The sequence below is a fragment of the Heliangelus exortis genome, chromosome 6 (assembly GCF_036169615.1).
Source record: "Heliangelus exortis chromosome 6, bHelExo1.hap1, whole genome shotgun sequence".
Taxonomy (NCBI): Eukaryota; Metazoa; Chordata; class Aves; order Apodiformes; family Trochilidae; genus Heliangelus; species Heliangelus exortis.
The window spans coordinates 36,765,753-36,782,974 of record NC_092427.1 but is presented as its reverse complement, the minus strand read 5'-3'; the positions used below and the strand labels follow the sequence as shown (position 1 = coordinate 36,782,974).

The following is a 17,222-nucleotide window of genomic DNA, read 5'->3' as shown; positions in this document are numbered from 1 at the left end:
CTCACCATGTGTGTGTACACTAAATATAAAATTAAAATTGCTGAAATTCTGGAAATCGAATACTCACTGTTATTAATTTGTAATTAATTTCTGTTAATTAAAACAAGGTCCAGACTTTCTGTGATGGTGTCTACTTGCTCCTTTTAGTTAGGAGAGCAAAGTCTGAAGTAACAGTATGACCTGGGCTGTGTACCAATTACCTTCCATCCCTGAAACTCACACTTCAGACCCAAAAATGCCATCAGGAGACAGTGACTGAATTCTGGTGTCAGTCTTGTGGAAACTGACAGGATTCAGAGTGGGTAGAATCCCTTCTGTCCTTTATAAATTGGTGTAGTTGTAGCTACTTGCTGCAGTATTTTTTTACTATAACATGAAACAGTTTTTAAAAAAATTATGGATCTGTTCTTTTCTGAAAGCTCTTCCCCTTTTGTCTTGTTAGAAAAATATAATTGGAATAATAATAATAAGGGAGGATTGGGCTGCTTTTCATATTGCACAGTGTATTCCATTCAAATAAATGCACTGCTAAAATGAGTATCCTACCTTCACCCTATCATAACCACTTTATACTTCCCTATTTTTAAAGTTTATATTGTACCAGGACAGAGACTGTAAATATTATTTAACTTCCTTCAGATGCTGCTACTGTAACCTTCCCCTGGCGAGAACTCAAAGTCTCATAAGGAAGAAAAAAAAAATCATTACAAATGCTTTGCACTGCCAGGCTTTTGGGTAGATAAGTAAAAAGGAATATTACCATTCTTTATCTTGGGTTGCTTTCCCCCCCAGAACACCCCTGCATGCAGCAGCCTTTGGGGACCACGTGGAGTGCCTCCAGCTCCTCCTCAGCCACAGCGCGCAGGTCAACGCCGTGGACCACGCAGGGAAAACTCCTCTGATGGTGGCAGCTCAGAATGGTCACCCGGGTGCTGTGGGTGAGTACACTCTCCTCCTTGAAGAATCATAGAATCCTAGAATCCTAGGGGTTGGAAGGGACCTCAAAGATCATCTAGTCCAACCCCCCCTGCCAGAGCAGGGCCCCCTAGAGTACATCGCCTAGGAACGTGTCCAGGTGGGTTTTGAATGTCTCCAGTGAAGGAGACTCCACAACCCCCCTGGGCAGCCTGTTCCAGGGCTCCGTCACCCTTACAGTAAAAAAATTTTTTCTGATATTCAACTTGAACCTCCTATGCTCCAATTTACACCCATTACCCCTTGTCCTATCACTGGTCACCACTGAGAAAAGCCTAACTCCATCTCCCTGACACTCACCCCTTACATATTTGAAAACATTGATGAGGTCACCTCTCAGTCTCCTGAGAAGGAGAGGTGGAAGGGATACTGCAGTTACTGCCCCAAATAGGTAGTCATGGGTTTTTTGGCTTTTTTTTTTCCCTGTGAAAACTAAAGAAATATAAATTGGGTGGGTGTCTGCAAGAAGCCGCCTTTACAGCTGTAAAAAAAAAGTCACTGTTTCTCAGCAGCCTTGGTGAACGTTTTCAATAGCAAACTTGAGTCTTATTTCCTCCCAAGAGCACACATGCAGGAAGCACTTTTTCTCCTATATTGTTTACTTCCTAATTTAAACTTCATTTAATTAAAACCTGCACGTGTGAAAAAAAAAAAAAAAAATAAAAATCACATAACCTCTGCCCTGCTCTGCTGTAGGAAGTGCTGTTGTTAAAACAGCAGCTCTCAGCCATTTCTTTTCCAGGCTAGAATGTACCAGAGACACACAGGTTGGCTGAAGAGAATTCCCTTTTCTCTAGCTTTGACAGCACAGACTGGGCCCTGAATTCTTTATCTCCACCTAGTCCTCCCAAGGGAGGACCCACAGTTGTTCTCAGGAGAAGGTGACTCAGGCAGCACTTGCTGCTCTGCAAGAAGGGGAGTTAGTTTAAAAATAATTCAGATCAATACATGTCTGACAGTTTGGGGCAGAGTGGCTGAGCTACCAGCTCTGCCTTTGCTGATTAACTGCAATAGGTTTGTCTGTTCTCATTCATTGTTTTCACTTCATGTCCTAAAACATCACACAAAGGCTTCACTGATTAGCATGTGTGCACATCTACACTGAAATGCTTTTTCCCTCTGTTTATTTATGTTTTTCTGCACATTGGGCTTCTTCATTGATTTCTGCTCCATCCCTCAGACTTTCTGGTGAACATTGCCAAGGCTGACCTGACACTGAAAGATAAAGAGCTGAATACATCTTTGCACTTGGCTAGCAGTAAAGTAAGTTGAAGACCTCTGCATGCTTCTGTTCTCTTCAGTCTGTGTGTTTGTGGTCCCACATTTTGGGGTTTTTCTTCTGTAGTGCAAATCTGATGGTCAAACTTGTGGTGAGGAAGGCAGCATTGTTCTGAGACAGGCTTTTCTTCAAGTCTGTCTCAGACTCCTGTAAATTGAGAAATTTGGATGTCTCTTCTGACAGCTGAAACATGAGGAAGCACCCAGAGAAGTAATGGAAACCCCCTTAAGATTTTACCAAATAATCTCAACCTTAGGTTTAGTACCCAAAGAAAAAGTGTTTATTTCTTCTCCTCCTGTGGAAAGAACTCCAACTTTCCCCTTAACAGAATACCAGTAAAACCAGAGGCATTGCTTAGGTTGGTGGGAGTGTCTTTTACCACCCTTTCTTCTTCATTCTAATATTTACTGCTGCTGCCTGTTCCTGCTAGAAAAAGCTGATGGGGTTCCCTCTGCTGGACCCCTCTTCATTTGCATCTAACCACAGACTGGGTTCTGGTGTGATGGTATTACTCCAGTTTCTGCAGACACATGAACCTCAGAAAATATAGTATTAGTTTTGGGGATTAAACCATCTCTTTCTGTGTTAATATGCAGTTTGAATAAATAACCCATTGGATGCTCTCTCAAGAGAATTAGGAGTGTTCTCTGAAAGCTGAGGTGAACTCAGATATAAAGAAAGGAGGGTTGAAAGATAGTTTTGTTACACTGCTTTGTTTTGTTTTCTCAACTTCTACAGGGTCATGAAAAATGTGCCTTGTTAATACTTGACAAGATACAAGAACAGAGCCTTATTAATGCAAAAAATAATGCATTGCAGACGTAAGTACATTCACCTCACAGGAGATTCCAATTTAGCATTTGAAGTTCACATCTCAGATGTTTTCATAGAGCAAAACAAGGATGATTTTGGATGGCTTTGTGTGCCTGCCCTTGAAACAGCCAAATCTGTACTGCAGTTTCTCTTTTAATATTGGTCCCCTTGATGCCAATTCTATGCATGGCCTGATGGAAAAATTAAATGAGGTAATTTGTTTGAAGACTATCAGGATGTCTATTAATAACATGATTAATAATGAATGTGTTTGTATACATCTGGCATTTCCTAGCTTTTTGAGCTTCACCTTAAATGTAAATAATTCATTTAGAGTTAAGGTGGTACATTTCATTTTCAGGGTTGTTTAGGGGACATTTAATGTGCAACTCCTGTCTATATCAGCAGAGTTAAAACTACCAATATTCTTACTCCAGTTGTAACTATTGACTGGTGTGAGGGAGTCCCACAGGAGCAGATTTAGTGAGGAGTTGAGGTGGCAAATCATCTAGTGCTTGCAGAAGGATGGAAAAACAGCATTACTTCAGTCCTAGATTCATTTTCTTGTTAAATGTCAATTATGTGCTGCAAACGTGGAAAAAGGAGAGCTTTTTAAAGAAATGCTTTGGCCTGGAAACTCTTAAGCAACCTTTGTGTATCTCAAGGTAATTATGTTGGTCTTGCATGTATGTATTTTAGATGTTGGGATATCAGGATTACTTTCAAGACTGTAATGTAATTTAATGTCTGCAGTATAATTGTAAGGATCTAAAAAAGAAACATTTTCATTCTGATGCTGGGTATGTTTCAGGATTACCTTTTTGTAGAGAGTCTCTTTTGATCTGAGCTTGAATTTTGTTGGTTTGTTTTTGCAGACCTCTCCATATTGCTGCACGAAATGGCTTGAAGATGGTAGTTGAAGAGTTGCTGGCCAAAGGGGCCTGTGTCCTAGCAGTAGATGAAAATGGTAAGTAAATTATACACTTTATAATCTGCAGTAGGACCTAACAGGTGATTTTACAACAGACCAAAGCAATAGACTTAAAAGCTGATCACAGACATCATCAATGCCCTTGTCCTCCCAAGAACAGTGAACTGTGTGAGTAAAAAAACCACAAAATACCAACCAAACAACAAACCACCAATCCCATTTATTTTTATTTAATATAAAAATGCATTCTAAACACCACAGCAGTCCCTTTTACTGTTCATTTTGCATGTACTGTCAGCATTTAGTCTTTTTTAATGCTTGAGTGCAGTGGTAACTTGAATTTCCTAAACATGCAAGTGGCACCAGATAATTCTGAGGCCTTGCAGCAGAATTAAGGATTATGCATTCAATCAGTGCATGCTTAATGGGTAGGAAGAAAACCATCAAGGTGTTTTCTTGTGTCCTAGTTCATTCTGAGATCAAAGCTTGTGCTTCCCAATTGTCTGGCCTGATCCAAGATACAAATAAATCACTGTTGCCTCATCAAATACATGATTAGTTAATGAATCTGATAATTTCCCTTCAGATCTCAGTCAAGTCCTTCTCTAAATGCTGTGAAGCTCATAAAGGGCTGTGCTTCTGTAATTAATGTTTTTTTAAAAAAACATCTTCCTGAAATAAGCTGTTTTTGCTTACAATACTGACTTTATGGCATTGATGTAACAATTTGCTATCTCCATCTTCCTGTATCTATAAAATAACAACAATAATACTCACCCATCATTGCAAGACATTTGAGATCTATGGACAAAAAGAGATGAGTGGTGAGTATTTGCTCTTAACCAGATGCTACTCAAAACACTTGCATGACTGAGTTCCATCTGGCCCTAACCTAGGGGACAGGAAATTGAACCAGACTAATCACAGCTTTTATCATTACAGTTGTACATAGACACCCAGCTAACCTGCACATCTGTAACAAATGGGAATAACGTTTTAAATTTTATACACATTTGTTTTTTTTTTTTTTCTACTAACTGCAAACACAGAGAGAAATTGAAACTCCAAACACAGAGAGAAAGCAGCCTTAACACTCCCATTTGTCCACCCAGCTCACCTTGGCTGTGGGTGTTCTCACCTCCCCTGAGGCAGGAGGATATCAGTGGTGGTCACTGCCTCAGGCTGCTGCTGCACCACTTCCCATTCAGCCACCTCCAAAGAATTTGTTTGCTCTTGGTGTAAAGCAGGATTTGTGCTGGAGTGTTACACAGCAGCCTGCAGAATGTCTAGCTAGCAAGTGTACTGGGCATACTGGTTTCCAAGAGCTGCTTCAGGCAGGGGCAGCACTGGGAGCCAGGTGAAACTGGAGTGAAGGCAAGTTGTTAATAGCTCCCCAGTTCTTCCTTTTACTGACATCTGTAGAATATTAACTTGTGTGTTTCAAGTGGATGCCATGCTTGCTGAAGACAGTCATTACTCTTCTAACTTAAATTTGCATAACTAAACCTCCACATAGCCATACCTGCTCTACATGTACCAAATGCACTGGTCTAATTATTTTTTTTCTCTCATCATTTGATTCCTAATTAAACTGCTTTCTGAGCTGAGCAGGTACTCAGCTGATCAGCGTTTGAAACAGCTCGCTCACTACTTCCAAATTACTCCCCAGTGAAAGTCCTTGTTCTCAGAATGAGACTTGTCCACACACACAGAAACTGAAGCCAGTTTCTGTCCCTGTTGCTGTACTCCCCGTGCCCCCTTGTGCTTGTGAAAACCACGAGTGCTTTTCATCCACCCGTGGAAGCCCCTTTGCTGCCCGAATTCCACCCGAGTGCCTCCTGTGGTGGCCACAGCCCTCTGTGGAGCCTGTGTTTTCCCAGCATGTCTGATTCCAAGGAAGTAACAACCCCCCAGTTGCCTGGCATGACCACTGTGATTGAACACCCACCCCCTGCTCCCCACCTTCCCCAGAGATGTACCCGAGGAATGCTCAGTGCCCCTCCCGGTGCCCTCAGTACTAACCATTGCCTTGTCTGCGTTTGTGCCCAGGTCACACTCCAGCCCTGGCTTGTGCTCCTAACAAAGACGTGGCTGACTGCCTGGCACTCATTTTGGCCACCATGATGCCTTTTTCTCCTTCCAGTTCAGTGACGCCTTTCAACTCCGTTTGTTTTAAAAAAGACACTTTGGGCAGGACACATCTCTGCGGTGGCTCCGGCACGGGTAGCGTTAACGCGTACAATAAGCCCCTGAGTAACAACCTAGGAACAGAGGATGGGTACAATGAAAATGATTCAGATTCAGAAACATTTTGACTCTTTTTTTTTTGGTATTAAACCTTTTTTTTTTTTTTTTTTTTTTTGTTGTAATTAGCGTTTTCAGCTTTAATTTTTGTCTTTTTAAACGGCTCCAATCCCTGTGTTCTTAACCAATACTCTTGACAAGTAGGTGTTGGGAGATTTCTACTGTTGATGAGAATCAAGCCTTTAAATAACAAAGTTAGAGGGTTCCCATTAATATTCTGCAGCCTTTCAGCTTCCTGATGTTAAGTGCCCCTGTGGAATGTCTCTACCTCTTACTTTAAGGAAAAAAAAAAAAAAAAAAAAAAAAAAAGAGAGAGAAAAAATGCCTTTTTTAATTTTTGACAGCACAACTAAACAGGGAACTGTTTGTAAAAAGTTCTTATATCTTTCAGCTGTACCTTTAGTATGTGATTATATTTCCAGTGTAGCCTTCATAGATTTGAGCATCACCCCTTTCTTCTGTTTGTCCCTTTCCTGTTTCCAGGGGCTCTATTATTAATTAGATAATTTTTTATTTTTATTTTTTACACGAACCAAAGGTGAAGTTGTAAATCTGGAAACTGCCTGTATTACTTTCCTACAGGAGTCTAAACCTACATTCTGTGTGTATTAAGCACTTAAACCTACAGAAGGCACTTTTTACAGTTCTTAGTTGCAGCACACAATTAGAAAAATAGAAAAATAGAAGCTCTGAAGGTCAAATTCTACTTGTCTCACCATCTTTGTGGAACAACTTGTGTAAAATGAAAATCACTTGGCCCTTATTTGTTTTTCCAGTTCAGCACAAACTTATACAGTTTATTTGCACTACAGAATTAAGAGTCATTGGACCTTTCTGTCGCCTGAGCCATTAACCTTGAATCTAGTATCAGAAAAAAGTTAAAAAAATAAATAAATCAGGTGTAGGCAAAGGTATGTTTAAAAGTTTATAAGTACTTGCCAACTAAAATGGATTTTTTCCTTTTCTATGCTTAAATAATTTATTTTTACTGCAAACAATATCCAGTTTTAAAATACTTTTGCCCGTGTTTGGATTAACAGAGCAAAGGTAAAGCAGTGAAAGCCTGACACCAAAAGTTGAAATACCAAACACCACAAAAAAAAAAAAAAAAAAAAAGCAGCTTTCAGTGCAGGGGATTGGATACCTGAGCTAAAAAAAAAGCCTCTTGTCACCAGCTTTTAAAGCAATGTCAACTTTGTGAATATGTTTACTCCTTCTGCCAAAGTTTCTAGGTCAAACGGACCACGACCCTCGCCTGCAAAGGAAGAATGAGACTTTGTAAACAAAACACAAAAAAAACTTAAACAAAAAGCTATCATGAACTAACCAGCTGTACCAAGAGGACCAAAATTCTTCAGTAATTAAATGGAAGACTTTGCTACTTTTATTTTTTTCTTCAAATGTGAGTGACACAATGAAGTAGTTTTTTCTAAACCATAGAAATATAAACTTTTGAGTAGTCTGGAGCAAATTTTACATTTTATGACGCAGGTTTCAAGTTGATGTTTTGTAACTGATGATGTGTTGACCACAGGTTGTGTTTTGATTTGGGTTTTTTTTCCCCAGACTAAAGAATATGTTCGTATACTTTTAATGTAAATGTGTTTATATTTATTTGAAATGAAACAAATGCCCAGGAAAAATAACCATGGCTTGTTCTCCTAGTTAGCATTTGTGCATACTGTGTGTTTGGCATGAAATGAAAATGTGAATCCAGGCAAGACTGGTGGCCTGAGTAGACAAAGGAAGAGCTGATGCACTTTGGGAGAGGGCCCACCTTCTTGGATGGAAGGTAAAGATGAAGTCCACATGGGAAAAAGCAGAGAGCAAAACACCTTCCCTCATTTTTGAGAACGTAAGAAAGGGATCCAACCCCTTGCTAGACAAGTGAGAGAACACTACAGCTAAAGAAGGGAAAAGGTAAAAAGTGTTAAAAGTCCCCACTGTATCATTTAAAAAAAAATAACCTATGGGAAGAATCCAGTTCTTGAATTAGGTAAAATATTTCTAGATTAGGTTTGTTTTGCCTTGCTCAATCTGAAATGTTGTTTCCTTGAACGTTAACAAATTCCTAAAGTTTACAACAAAAAGTGACAAGGAAGAGTGTGTCCAAAGGTGGACATTTCTCTTCCATCAAATCGATATTTTCTGCAGTAGGATGACACAGCACCTGAAACCTTGGTTTTCTCCTCAGGAATAGCACAGGATAACACTTTTATAATAGATTTCTCTCAAATTGTTTTCCTTTTAAGAGTTGCAGAGTAGCAATAACCACCTTACTTTAAGCACTGATAATCAGAGGAGACCAGCTGTCTTTTCAGTAGTGCGTGTTCAGAAATGATTAGAAATCCCAAATTTTGTTTGTTTTTTTTTAATGTGGACTGATGGCGTTGAAAATGAACAAATGGGAAATAGCTGTCACCTGTCTAACAGCAAGATTTTAATCTTGGTTTAACCAGAGAGGTAGGGAGGCTCCTTGGCAGGATTGCTTCTTAGTTGCACCCTGAAATACAGAAAGTTGGGCTATCCTACGTGAAGATGTTTAATCAGGAAAAAAAAAGTCCTCTTTACAAAGAGGATATTGTGTTATTTTAAGCAGCCATTCACAGATTTCAGTATTTTTCACTTGCTACCATACAGAGTTACTGAAAATATTTCTGTATATTTGCAATACCTCATTAACTCTGGTAATTGTGTAGTGCAACAACCACTGCCTCTTCGTGAAGCACACGGAGCACCATAGAACCCCCAGTACTGAATCCCTTCCACCCTTCTGGGAACCAAACCTAAACTTTTACTGATTAAACTTTTTCTGGAAACTAACCATGGTGTAAGCATGCAATCTTCCAGAGCTCACAGAAACACAGGATTTGTTAGCATCTCGAGGGCAGTGAGAAAGCCAAGTTTTGAGGATGGTGCATTTAGGAGGAAAGCTGTTAGGAGCAAGAAGACTCTTGGAAGCACTCAGTGTTGGCCTACATCTCATGTGAGTTCCCAGAATCTCTTTTCTTTTTTTTTTTCCTTTTTTTTTTTTTTTTTAGTATGCTAGTACATGAATCTGTAATATAATTTATCACACGTAGAAACAAATGTGTAATTTAGGGCAGGTATTTAAGCACGGGAATAATTTTTACTCTTGTAAATAATCAACTTGCCTTTCTGTGGACTTTTTACAAGAGTAACTCACACGTTAATTGTTGCACTTAACCCTGGATCCTGCAATTCCCAGTGTGTGGATGAATTCTGTGCCTGCACTGAGCAAAGGGTATTTGAGCCTGGGTGTATTAACAGGATAATTTCATCCTGTATTTTTAGCCACAGCTGCAGGTGGAATCCATAGCAGGACAGGGTCCCCAAGTCTCACTCATAAATACTGAGTTACAACCTCTGGACTGCCTGAAATTGCTGTGAAATAGCTCAGGGGATTTCTGTTCATCGCTACTAAAAGGGCACCATAATGTGTTTGGTACTTTTATGCAGTAAAGAACTGCCAGATTATTGAACTAGAACAAACACATAAAGAATTGTTTATCCATTGTACTGTTGAGAAACTTGGTTATGTATCTTGAGGATGATTTACACAAAAAAAAAAAAAAAAAAAAAAAAATTTGTGGGTTTTATTCTTAGTTATGTAAGAAACATTAGAGTGCCTTTTTATATTTGTGTATTATGGAAATGTTTTGTGAAACTTGTCTTTTTTTTTTTTTTTTTCATTTGAGTGTTAAGAAAGCAATATATTACCAGTAAATTTTCATTTCAGACCTTCTTTGAATGTACAAAGTGTTTATTCTTTTCATATGTTCTACCTGCATTGAAATGAAAATTAATATGCTAAATTTCTATAGGAATAATGTATAATTTTTGCAGTGCTGAAAATGCTTTCTTATTACACAAGAAGTCAACCTTAGGTCAGTGTTATAGGAAAGGGCGTTTTAAACTAGTGACAATCTGAGTGTGTGTATAAAATGTAATTTTATGCTTTTTCTTATGCAGTGATCTACATATTAAAGCCAATATCTTATGTTTTGTAGGTTTTGTCTTACGCTTTAGCATGTGCAATATATCTTTTCAAACCATCGTGATACAAATCTGGTGCCAGTGTTATATTTTGCATAACATTTGTAATAAACAATATAAAATATTGTTTGATGGCTTCAGTGGGGTTTTGTCGGTATTGTTTGCTTTTGTAAATTGAAGTTTAAGGACTCGGGTAAATGTCACCTACAGAAAGAGAAAAAAAAAAAGACTTGATGAGTGGCTTTGGAATTCAACCTGGCTCTTCTCAAGCACAGTTTAGTAACTTTTTCAACTACTGAATGCTGTACTAATGTAATGAAGAACCCTAACTGTAAACTACTATTGCAGTGCATTCAGATGGTTATTTTTACAAATAAAAGAGCTACAAATACTGTTGGAAAACCGAGTTAATTTCCTTTCTTTCAAAGGAGGAGGAAAGGAGGCTTAACTGTGTAGCACTGAAGATGAAAACGCAAGGGAAATATATATATATATTTCCGTGTGGTATTTCCCTCCTATGTCACCACCCCGTTACCTTAGTTGGCTGATGCTAGCATCGCTTTCACTGTAGAAGTGGGAAGTAGCGTTTCTTTTCGGTTAGAAATTAAACATTTTGCTCTTTTCAGCGAGGAGCCCCGCCAGCAGCCGTGCCTGTGTCCTGCAGCAGGGCGGGGTGGCTGTCCCACAGAGACTTAAAAAGCCAGCGCAGAAGAGTGCTTGCAGACAGTAAGTTGTTAAAAGCCCTCAATTAAAGCCAAATAACCCCACTCCCCCCCCAAAAAAACCCCCACCAACCACCCTCAACTACGTCTTTTTCTGTATGAACTCCTCGAAGCCTGAGGGAGGCTGTGCCTTTGCTGCTGGCAGGCCCGCAGCCGTGCTGCGCTGAGCCGCCTGATTTTGGGCGCTCTCCCCTCTCCTGAGGGGCTCGACTCCTCTCGGCACCCCCTGCCCTTGCCAGCCGAGGGGTGAACCTTCCTCCCCGACACCCCAGGAGCCCGCAAACGCCGGTGAGGTGCCGCCGGAGGGGGTGGTGAGGGGAACGAGCCGCCTGACGGAGCCGGCCAAGCGATGCTGGACCTCCCCATCATGGCGGACACACCTTCCCCTCGCAAGCCGCCCGCCGAAGGAAGCCTTGAGGCAGCTCCCTGACCTCCCCCTCATGGCTCTTACTCCCGCGACATGGCGGACGGAGCCTCCCCAGCCCCGGGGGAGCGGTGCCCGGCCGAGGGCCGGACCTTCCCAACATGGCGGCGGCGGCGCTCCCGCTGCCAGCAGCGGGCAGGTTGTGCGGGCAGCCCGCCCGTCCCGCCTCCCGGGCGCTGGCCCTGCCTTCCCCGCCCTTCCCGGCTTGTGTACGCCGGCAGCCCGCGGGGGGACGAGGGCTGGGCTCGCCTCCTCGGCGCGGTGGAGCGCCATGGGGCAGGCGGGCCGCCGGTTGCCCGCCTTGGCGGCTTTCTTCTACGGGGTGCTGGCGGCGCTGGTGCTGCTGGGGGTGCGGGACGTGCTGTTCCTCTATGAGGAGAACCGGTGCAGCATGACCTACATGTACGAGTATCCCGAGTATCTGGTGAGTGTGGCGGCGGGAATGAAGGAAGTAAAGGAAGGGAAGGAAGGAAAAGAAGGAGGGAGAAAGGGAGCGGCGGTGTAACAGGTGGGGCGGCGGGGCTGAGGCGATGCCCGCCTGAGGCACCGCCCGCCCGCCTGAAGCGCCTGAGGCGCAGCCCGCCGGAGGCTTCCCGCTTCCCTCCTCTTCCCTCCTGCAGGGAAGGGAAACCAGCCCCGAAAATGGGGGAAAACACCGCCCAGGCGGCTCCTGACCGCTCCCCTAACTTTGAGGTGAGGTTACTGCGGGCTGGCAGGGGTGAGGCTGCAATGGTTTTGGGCTTCTTTCATGGGGGAAGGTCGGTGCGCTTATAAGAAGCTCATCCCGGCTTTTCACAGAAAGCGCAGGGTGTTAAAGGGTGGGAAGGGAACTCGAGAGATTATGGAGGCCAATCCCACTGCCAGAGCAGGGTCACCTACAGCAGGTCACACAGGAAGGTGTCCAGGTGGGGTTTGAATGGTTCCAGGGAAGGAGACTCCACAACCAGCCTGGCCCAAGGCTCCCTCACCCTCAGTTTTCTCTGCGAGCTTTTTCTTATGTTTACACAGAACCTCCTGTGCTCCAACTTGCACCCATTACCCCTTGTCCTACATTTGGACATCTCTGAGAAGAGCCTGGCTCCATCCTCCTGACACCCTTCACATATTTGTAAACACAAAAGAGGGCACCCCTCAGTCTTCTCCAAGCTGAAGAGCCCCTCGGCTCCCTCAGCCTTTCCTCATAAGGGAGGTGCTCAACTCCATCATCTTTGTGGCTCTGTGCTTGGGACTCCTTCAAGCAGTTCTTCTTGAACTGAGGGGCCCAGAGAAGGAGGACATGCTGGGCCAAGTCCTCTGACAGCACCAGGGAGTCTTCTACTTGGCCCTTGTTGAGACTTTAGACAGTGTGAAGCAACCAATGTGCCAAAAAAGGGGGAAGAGCTGAGATTCAAATGTGAGCGTGTTTCTCAAGCAGAGCAAAAGTCTTCTTAGTGAGCTCTTTGTAGGTTGCACGGTCCCACAATGTATGGGGGAGCTTGTCACCCTGCTTCCAGTCCCTCTCGTTTGGCCAACGAAGCCTTTTAGAAACCTCTTTGAAAACCATGGACTAGTCTGTGAGAGGGGATTGCTGTTGCAACTCTTGTTTTACAACAGTTGTATTTTTACAACCATTGTATTATGGCTTAATAGCAGGAAGATGTAAATATGTGTGTTATATGCTAATGTGGCATGCAGCTGTTAGAAAGCAGTTTCTCTTTTTAGTAGTAGTCCTTACTACGGAATTTTCTCTCTTACTGAAAAGCATCCCAAAGCATATTTTGTTGCCAAACATTCATTTGTCATCATCTAATATGTAGTCTATGCTGGAAAAAATATGGAGCAGTCTAGATAATCATTCTGTTCTGAAGTAGCTTGCAAGCTGGCTTGCATATTAAAGAAGACCTTGAAGCAAAACTTTACTACTTTAATTGGCAATGCTGCAGCAAGTTAATTTTTAGATCTATTAACCTTCGTTTGATAACACTGACATAATCATGATAGCCCACGAAACAGAGCCTTGGTGTAGCTCCAAGGGTTATTTTGTCAGTGCTGTGGGACAAAATTGTTGCTATAAATACTTAAACACTATGCAGTAAGTTTTCAGATCTCTGAGCAGCCAAAACCTTCTTCAGCTTCAATCTGAAGCCAACCAGCTGGAAGTTGCTAGCCAAGTCTCTGTGGTGTTAGTGGTGGTTGCCTGAAATTCTCATCTGCCACCATGCATCTTTTGTGTGTTTATTCACCATGTCAGGGCTTAAATTCTAAGCATCTCTAAGTGAGTGGTTTTTTGGCAAGAAATGCAGGGCTTAGGGTGTCACCAGTTCCCTGCAGGAGATGCAAGTCACAGCTGGCTGTATCACCTCTCAGAATTCTTGCTCCTTGAATAATCACTTCTACTGTGTGGAAACCAGTAGTTTTGTGGGGAGAGAAATGAGGAATTTGTCTGGGTTTGCTCAGACATTATAGTTTCTAAGGACCATTTTATTGTTGGAGGAGTTGTGTGCATAATTTTAATGTCTTTGTGACATTAGGAAACCACAAGGTAGGAATTCTAGGTGAAATGTACCTGTCCTCCCTTCCAGAATGTCACATTATGAAACAAATAACAGAGAAATTAAACATAAGTTGAAACATAAGTTTAATTTCTTTTGTGTCTAATGGTGTGGGTTGTCTTAGAGTCAAGCTACTACTAACTCATGGAATCAGTTTGGATATTTTTTTTCTTCTTTGTGCTTAACCTTTTTTTTTTTTTTTTTTTTTTCTTCATGAATTATAGAATTGCAGTGTTTTAATTTAAACTACCCTTGTCCTGTTCAGCTTAGCTTGGTGAAAGATTGGGAAGTTAGTGTGTCACATAGCCAGGCTGAAAAATGAAGCCTGCATTGACACTATAAAAAGTTACTGCAGTTTATTAAAGCCAATGTCTTGAGAATTCAGAATTTAAAAGCACCATCATGGAACACAAATGTCTGTCTCCCTTTGGAGCTATACTGCCATTTTGTTCTAAAATTTGAGCACTGCAATTTGCCAAAAAACCCTAATGTTTTGGTAGTACAACTCCCATGGATTGTGTGGTTTTTTTGCTTTTTGCATGGACCTCCAGAAGGGTGGCTCCTTAATTTTGTGTTCTGTAAAAGTTTTTGAGAAGGTGATGAACCAGGAAGATACTGTGCAAGAAGGGTTGATTTGATCTGTCAAGAAGTGCCATATAGACATCTCTTGATGGCACTTTTAGTTGAGTAACAGAAACTGATTACTCTAAATCTTTTTCACAGAATTTTGAAAGGCTTGGAAAAAAAGGAGCATTAGAAAGAAATTAGAGACATGAGGTCAGTGCAAGGTGATGGAGAAAAGGGAGAGGACATTAGAAAGATGATCTGAAGGCCTTGAACAAAGTTTAACCTTTTTTGTTTACACTCTTTAGTATGTGTACTTTGTTAAAATATATAATACTATAAAAATATATATCTTATTTATACTATCCTAAATATCCTATTTATATTTGAAAATATATATCAAACATCATACAAAGATATTCCAAATAACCAATATGGCAATCAGATTGAAGGCTAAGGAAGAAGAGAAATAATCTTAAGCTCAGGAGAGACAGAGAAGAAGAGGGGAAGGGGAAAAGTGATTTAAAGCTAAATCCCCTTTACTGTAAATGCAGTTGAGAGAAACAATAGAAATGTGCAAAACAGAGAGGCTTCTAGTTTGAGAAAGCAATGAAGGGAGACTTTGAAGATTTCTGATGCAAAACAGAGTTGAGTTTTGACCTTATTTTTTAAATGTTTCTTTATCACGAATTACCCCTTAATAAATTTATTTTCCAGTTATCTTCTGTCTCTAATTATCATAAGTAATCAAATGCTATAATGAGTGTATTCACATTCACTGAAAATTTTATTAAAAATAATATATCTCAGACACTCATAATTATAAACCAGCCAACCTCCATACAGGAGTTGGTTAAATATTTTCTCCTTACTTCTTATTTGGTTTAAAACATTGTCATGTGGCTCTAGAAGTCATAGCTGCCTGGTCTAAGACTTTATCATCTCCTGCTCCTCAGGTTCAACGAGATTTTGTTCTTTTCTCTTTGGGAATTTGTAATCCTGTGACTCAGCTGTGTGATAGGTGTTTAGTTTTTGGCTTCTTTGTTTTAAGGTGACAATTGGCTGTGTAAATCAGATCCTGAATTGTTACAAACCCAGGCTGCTTATCACCAGGCTACAGAACCATCTCTGAAGAAACAAAAGCCCTCAGAGTAGGGTGGGTTTATTTTTTCTGATGAGGTGGTTACTACTGCTGCTGGTTACAGCCCTGAGAAATCACCAAAGAGAATTTGTGCTGCACCTGTAACATCTGTAACATCTGCACCAGCTGACATCTGTTCTTGAGGTGGAGGGGTTTTGATGTGCTTTTAAAAATTTTTATTTATCTCCTTTTTCACCCTGTAGTATAAGGCTGGGTTTACTTTTATATGAAAAAGATACCTAATTGCATTCCTTTGCAGCTTGTTTCAGTGCAGTTAATAGTTGTTTTGTTAAGTCACTACAGTCATGCACACTAATACTCTATTAAACAAAACACTTGATACTTTATTTTAAATTTTTTTTAAAAGCAAAACCCCCGTTCTTCATTCTGTGTTCTTTGACTGTCATTTTAAACAACCGTAAAACATAAAGCAGGTTATTTACATTCCTAGCTGGCCACTCTGTTTTCATGTCTGCAACAATATAGACATTGGTTTCTTTGTAACTTGTGCCACAGAAAATAAAATTGCCCAAGAAAACAGCCAGAAGATACCCAGCATATGAGCTCTACCTCTATGGAGAAGGGAACTACGCTGAAGAAAACAAAAATCTCCTGTTGACAGGGATCCCAGTTCTCTTTCTTCCTGGGAATGCTGGCAGTTACAAACAAGGTAAGCAATAAACTAAGTTATGGGCATTTTGCAAAGAGCTGGCATGTTTTAGTGTCATATAAAAGACAGAAGTTGTTTTTTTTTAAATTAATTAATATGACCAAAAGTCATAATGGTTGATTGTATTAGGGTGTAGGTATCCTTGTTAGTCCATGGTTTATTTCAAGCAGTCAAAAGACTTCATTTTTTTGTTTGAAATCAGTTTAACAGTTGAGCTGTATTTCTGGACTAAGACTTTGAACTTTTCAGAGCCAGGAACAGTGCAGTCTCTGTTGTCCTATGGCAACACTGCACCCTTGCTGTGTTTTTGCTCACAAGCATCTCTCTGGTTTTGATTTGAACAACCTGTAGTGCAACTGTGGCAAATAAAACAAGCCCTGACTTTGATCAGGAGCAACTGAACAAGCTGCCAGCTGTCATGTGAAATAATTACATGCTGCAGAAACCAGCATCATCTGATGGCTTCCCCTGTTGCTTCAGTGTATCCTACCTCTTTATCAGGAGGGTTTTTTTGTTCCTTAGCATCAATTTCTCACTTGACACAGCCTGTATTTGTTTTCCAGGTTATTCCCTCTTATGCTGCTAGGCTCCAAATGAAAAGAAGCAATAGTTCTAAAGCATTTTTATTTTTCATTGTAAATAACAAAGTTAGGAGTTTGATCACGAAATTCTGGGTTTGTGTCTTTGTTCCAATTTTGGGTATTTCTTCCAGCCTGGGTTTGTCAGGCTGGGATAGTTTGTTCTCTAAATGATGGCAGCCAACCTGATGGGTGTATGTGGGATAAACCACCCCAGTTAAAACCCTGATGCCTTACTGGGATCATTTTTCCTTGTATTTCCACTGAACCTGA

The 17,222-nt window shown here is 41.0% G+C and overlaps 3 protein-coding genes and 1 long non-coding RNA gene across 8 annotated transcripts in view; 3 read left to right on the top strand and 1 right to left on the bottom strand.

Moving 5' to 3' along the window:
• SF3B1 (splicing factor 3b subunit 1) overlaps positions 1-2,819 on the top strand; it is a 152,955-nt gene extending 150,136 nt beyond the window's left edge. The window contains exon 20 of the mRNA XM_071747861.1: positions 2,685-2,819. Coding sequence (XP_071603962.1) covers positions 2,685-2,804 — 120 coding nt within the window. The 3' untranslated portion in view covers positions 2,805-2,819. The remainder of the gene's footprint in view (positions 1-2,684) is intronic.
• The window catches only part of ANKRD44 (ankyrin repeat domain 44), a 120,500-nt gene extending 109,779 nt beyond the window's left edge, over positions 1-10,721 (top strand). For 4 of the 5 annotated variants that reach the window (XM_071747864.1, XM_071747863.1, XM_071747866.1 and 1 more), the window contains 5 exons: positions 793-938; positions 2,156-2,238; positions 2,993-3,075; positions 3,943-4,034; positions 6,048-10,721. In XM_071747864.1, coding sequence (XP_071603965.1) covers positions 793-938; positions 2,156-2,238; positions 2,993-3,075; positions 3,943-4,034; positions 6,048-6,313 — 670 coding nt within the window. In that variant the 3' untranslated portion in view covers positions 6,314-10,721. The remainder of the gene's footprint in view (positions 1-792; positions 939-2,155; positions 2,239-2,992; positions 3,076-3,942; positions 4,035-6,047) is intronic. The other variant, XM_071747867.1, reaches the window with a different exon arrangement.
• On the bottom strand, positions 860-11,052 carry LOC139797883 (uncharacterized). The gene is made up of 5 exons (XR_011726607.1): positions 10,855-11,052; positions 6,021-6,259; positions 4,776-4,799; positions 3,885-4,015; positions 860-955 (listed from the first exon to the last, which is right to left on the bottom strand). It is a non-coding gene; the product is annotated as an uncharacterized lncRNA (long non-coding RNA).
• A 330-nt stretch (positions 11,053-11,382) lies between these two features.
• The window catches only part of PGAP1 (post-GPI attachment to proteins inositol deacylase 1), a 30,124-nt gene continuing 24,284 nt past the window's right edge, over positions 11,383-17,222 (top strand). Inside the window, exons 1-2 of the mRNA XM_071747868.1 lie at positions 11,383-11,889; positions 16,218-16,371. Coding sequence (XP_071603969.1) covers positions 11,482-11,889; positions 16,218-16,371 — 562 coding nt within the window. The 5' untranslated portion in view covers positions 11,383-11,481. The remainder of the gene's footprint in view (positions 11,890-16,217; positions 16,372-17,222) is intronic.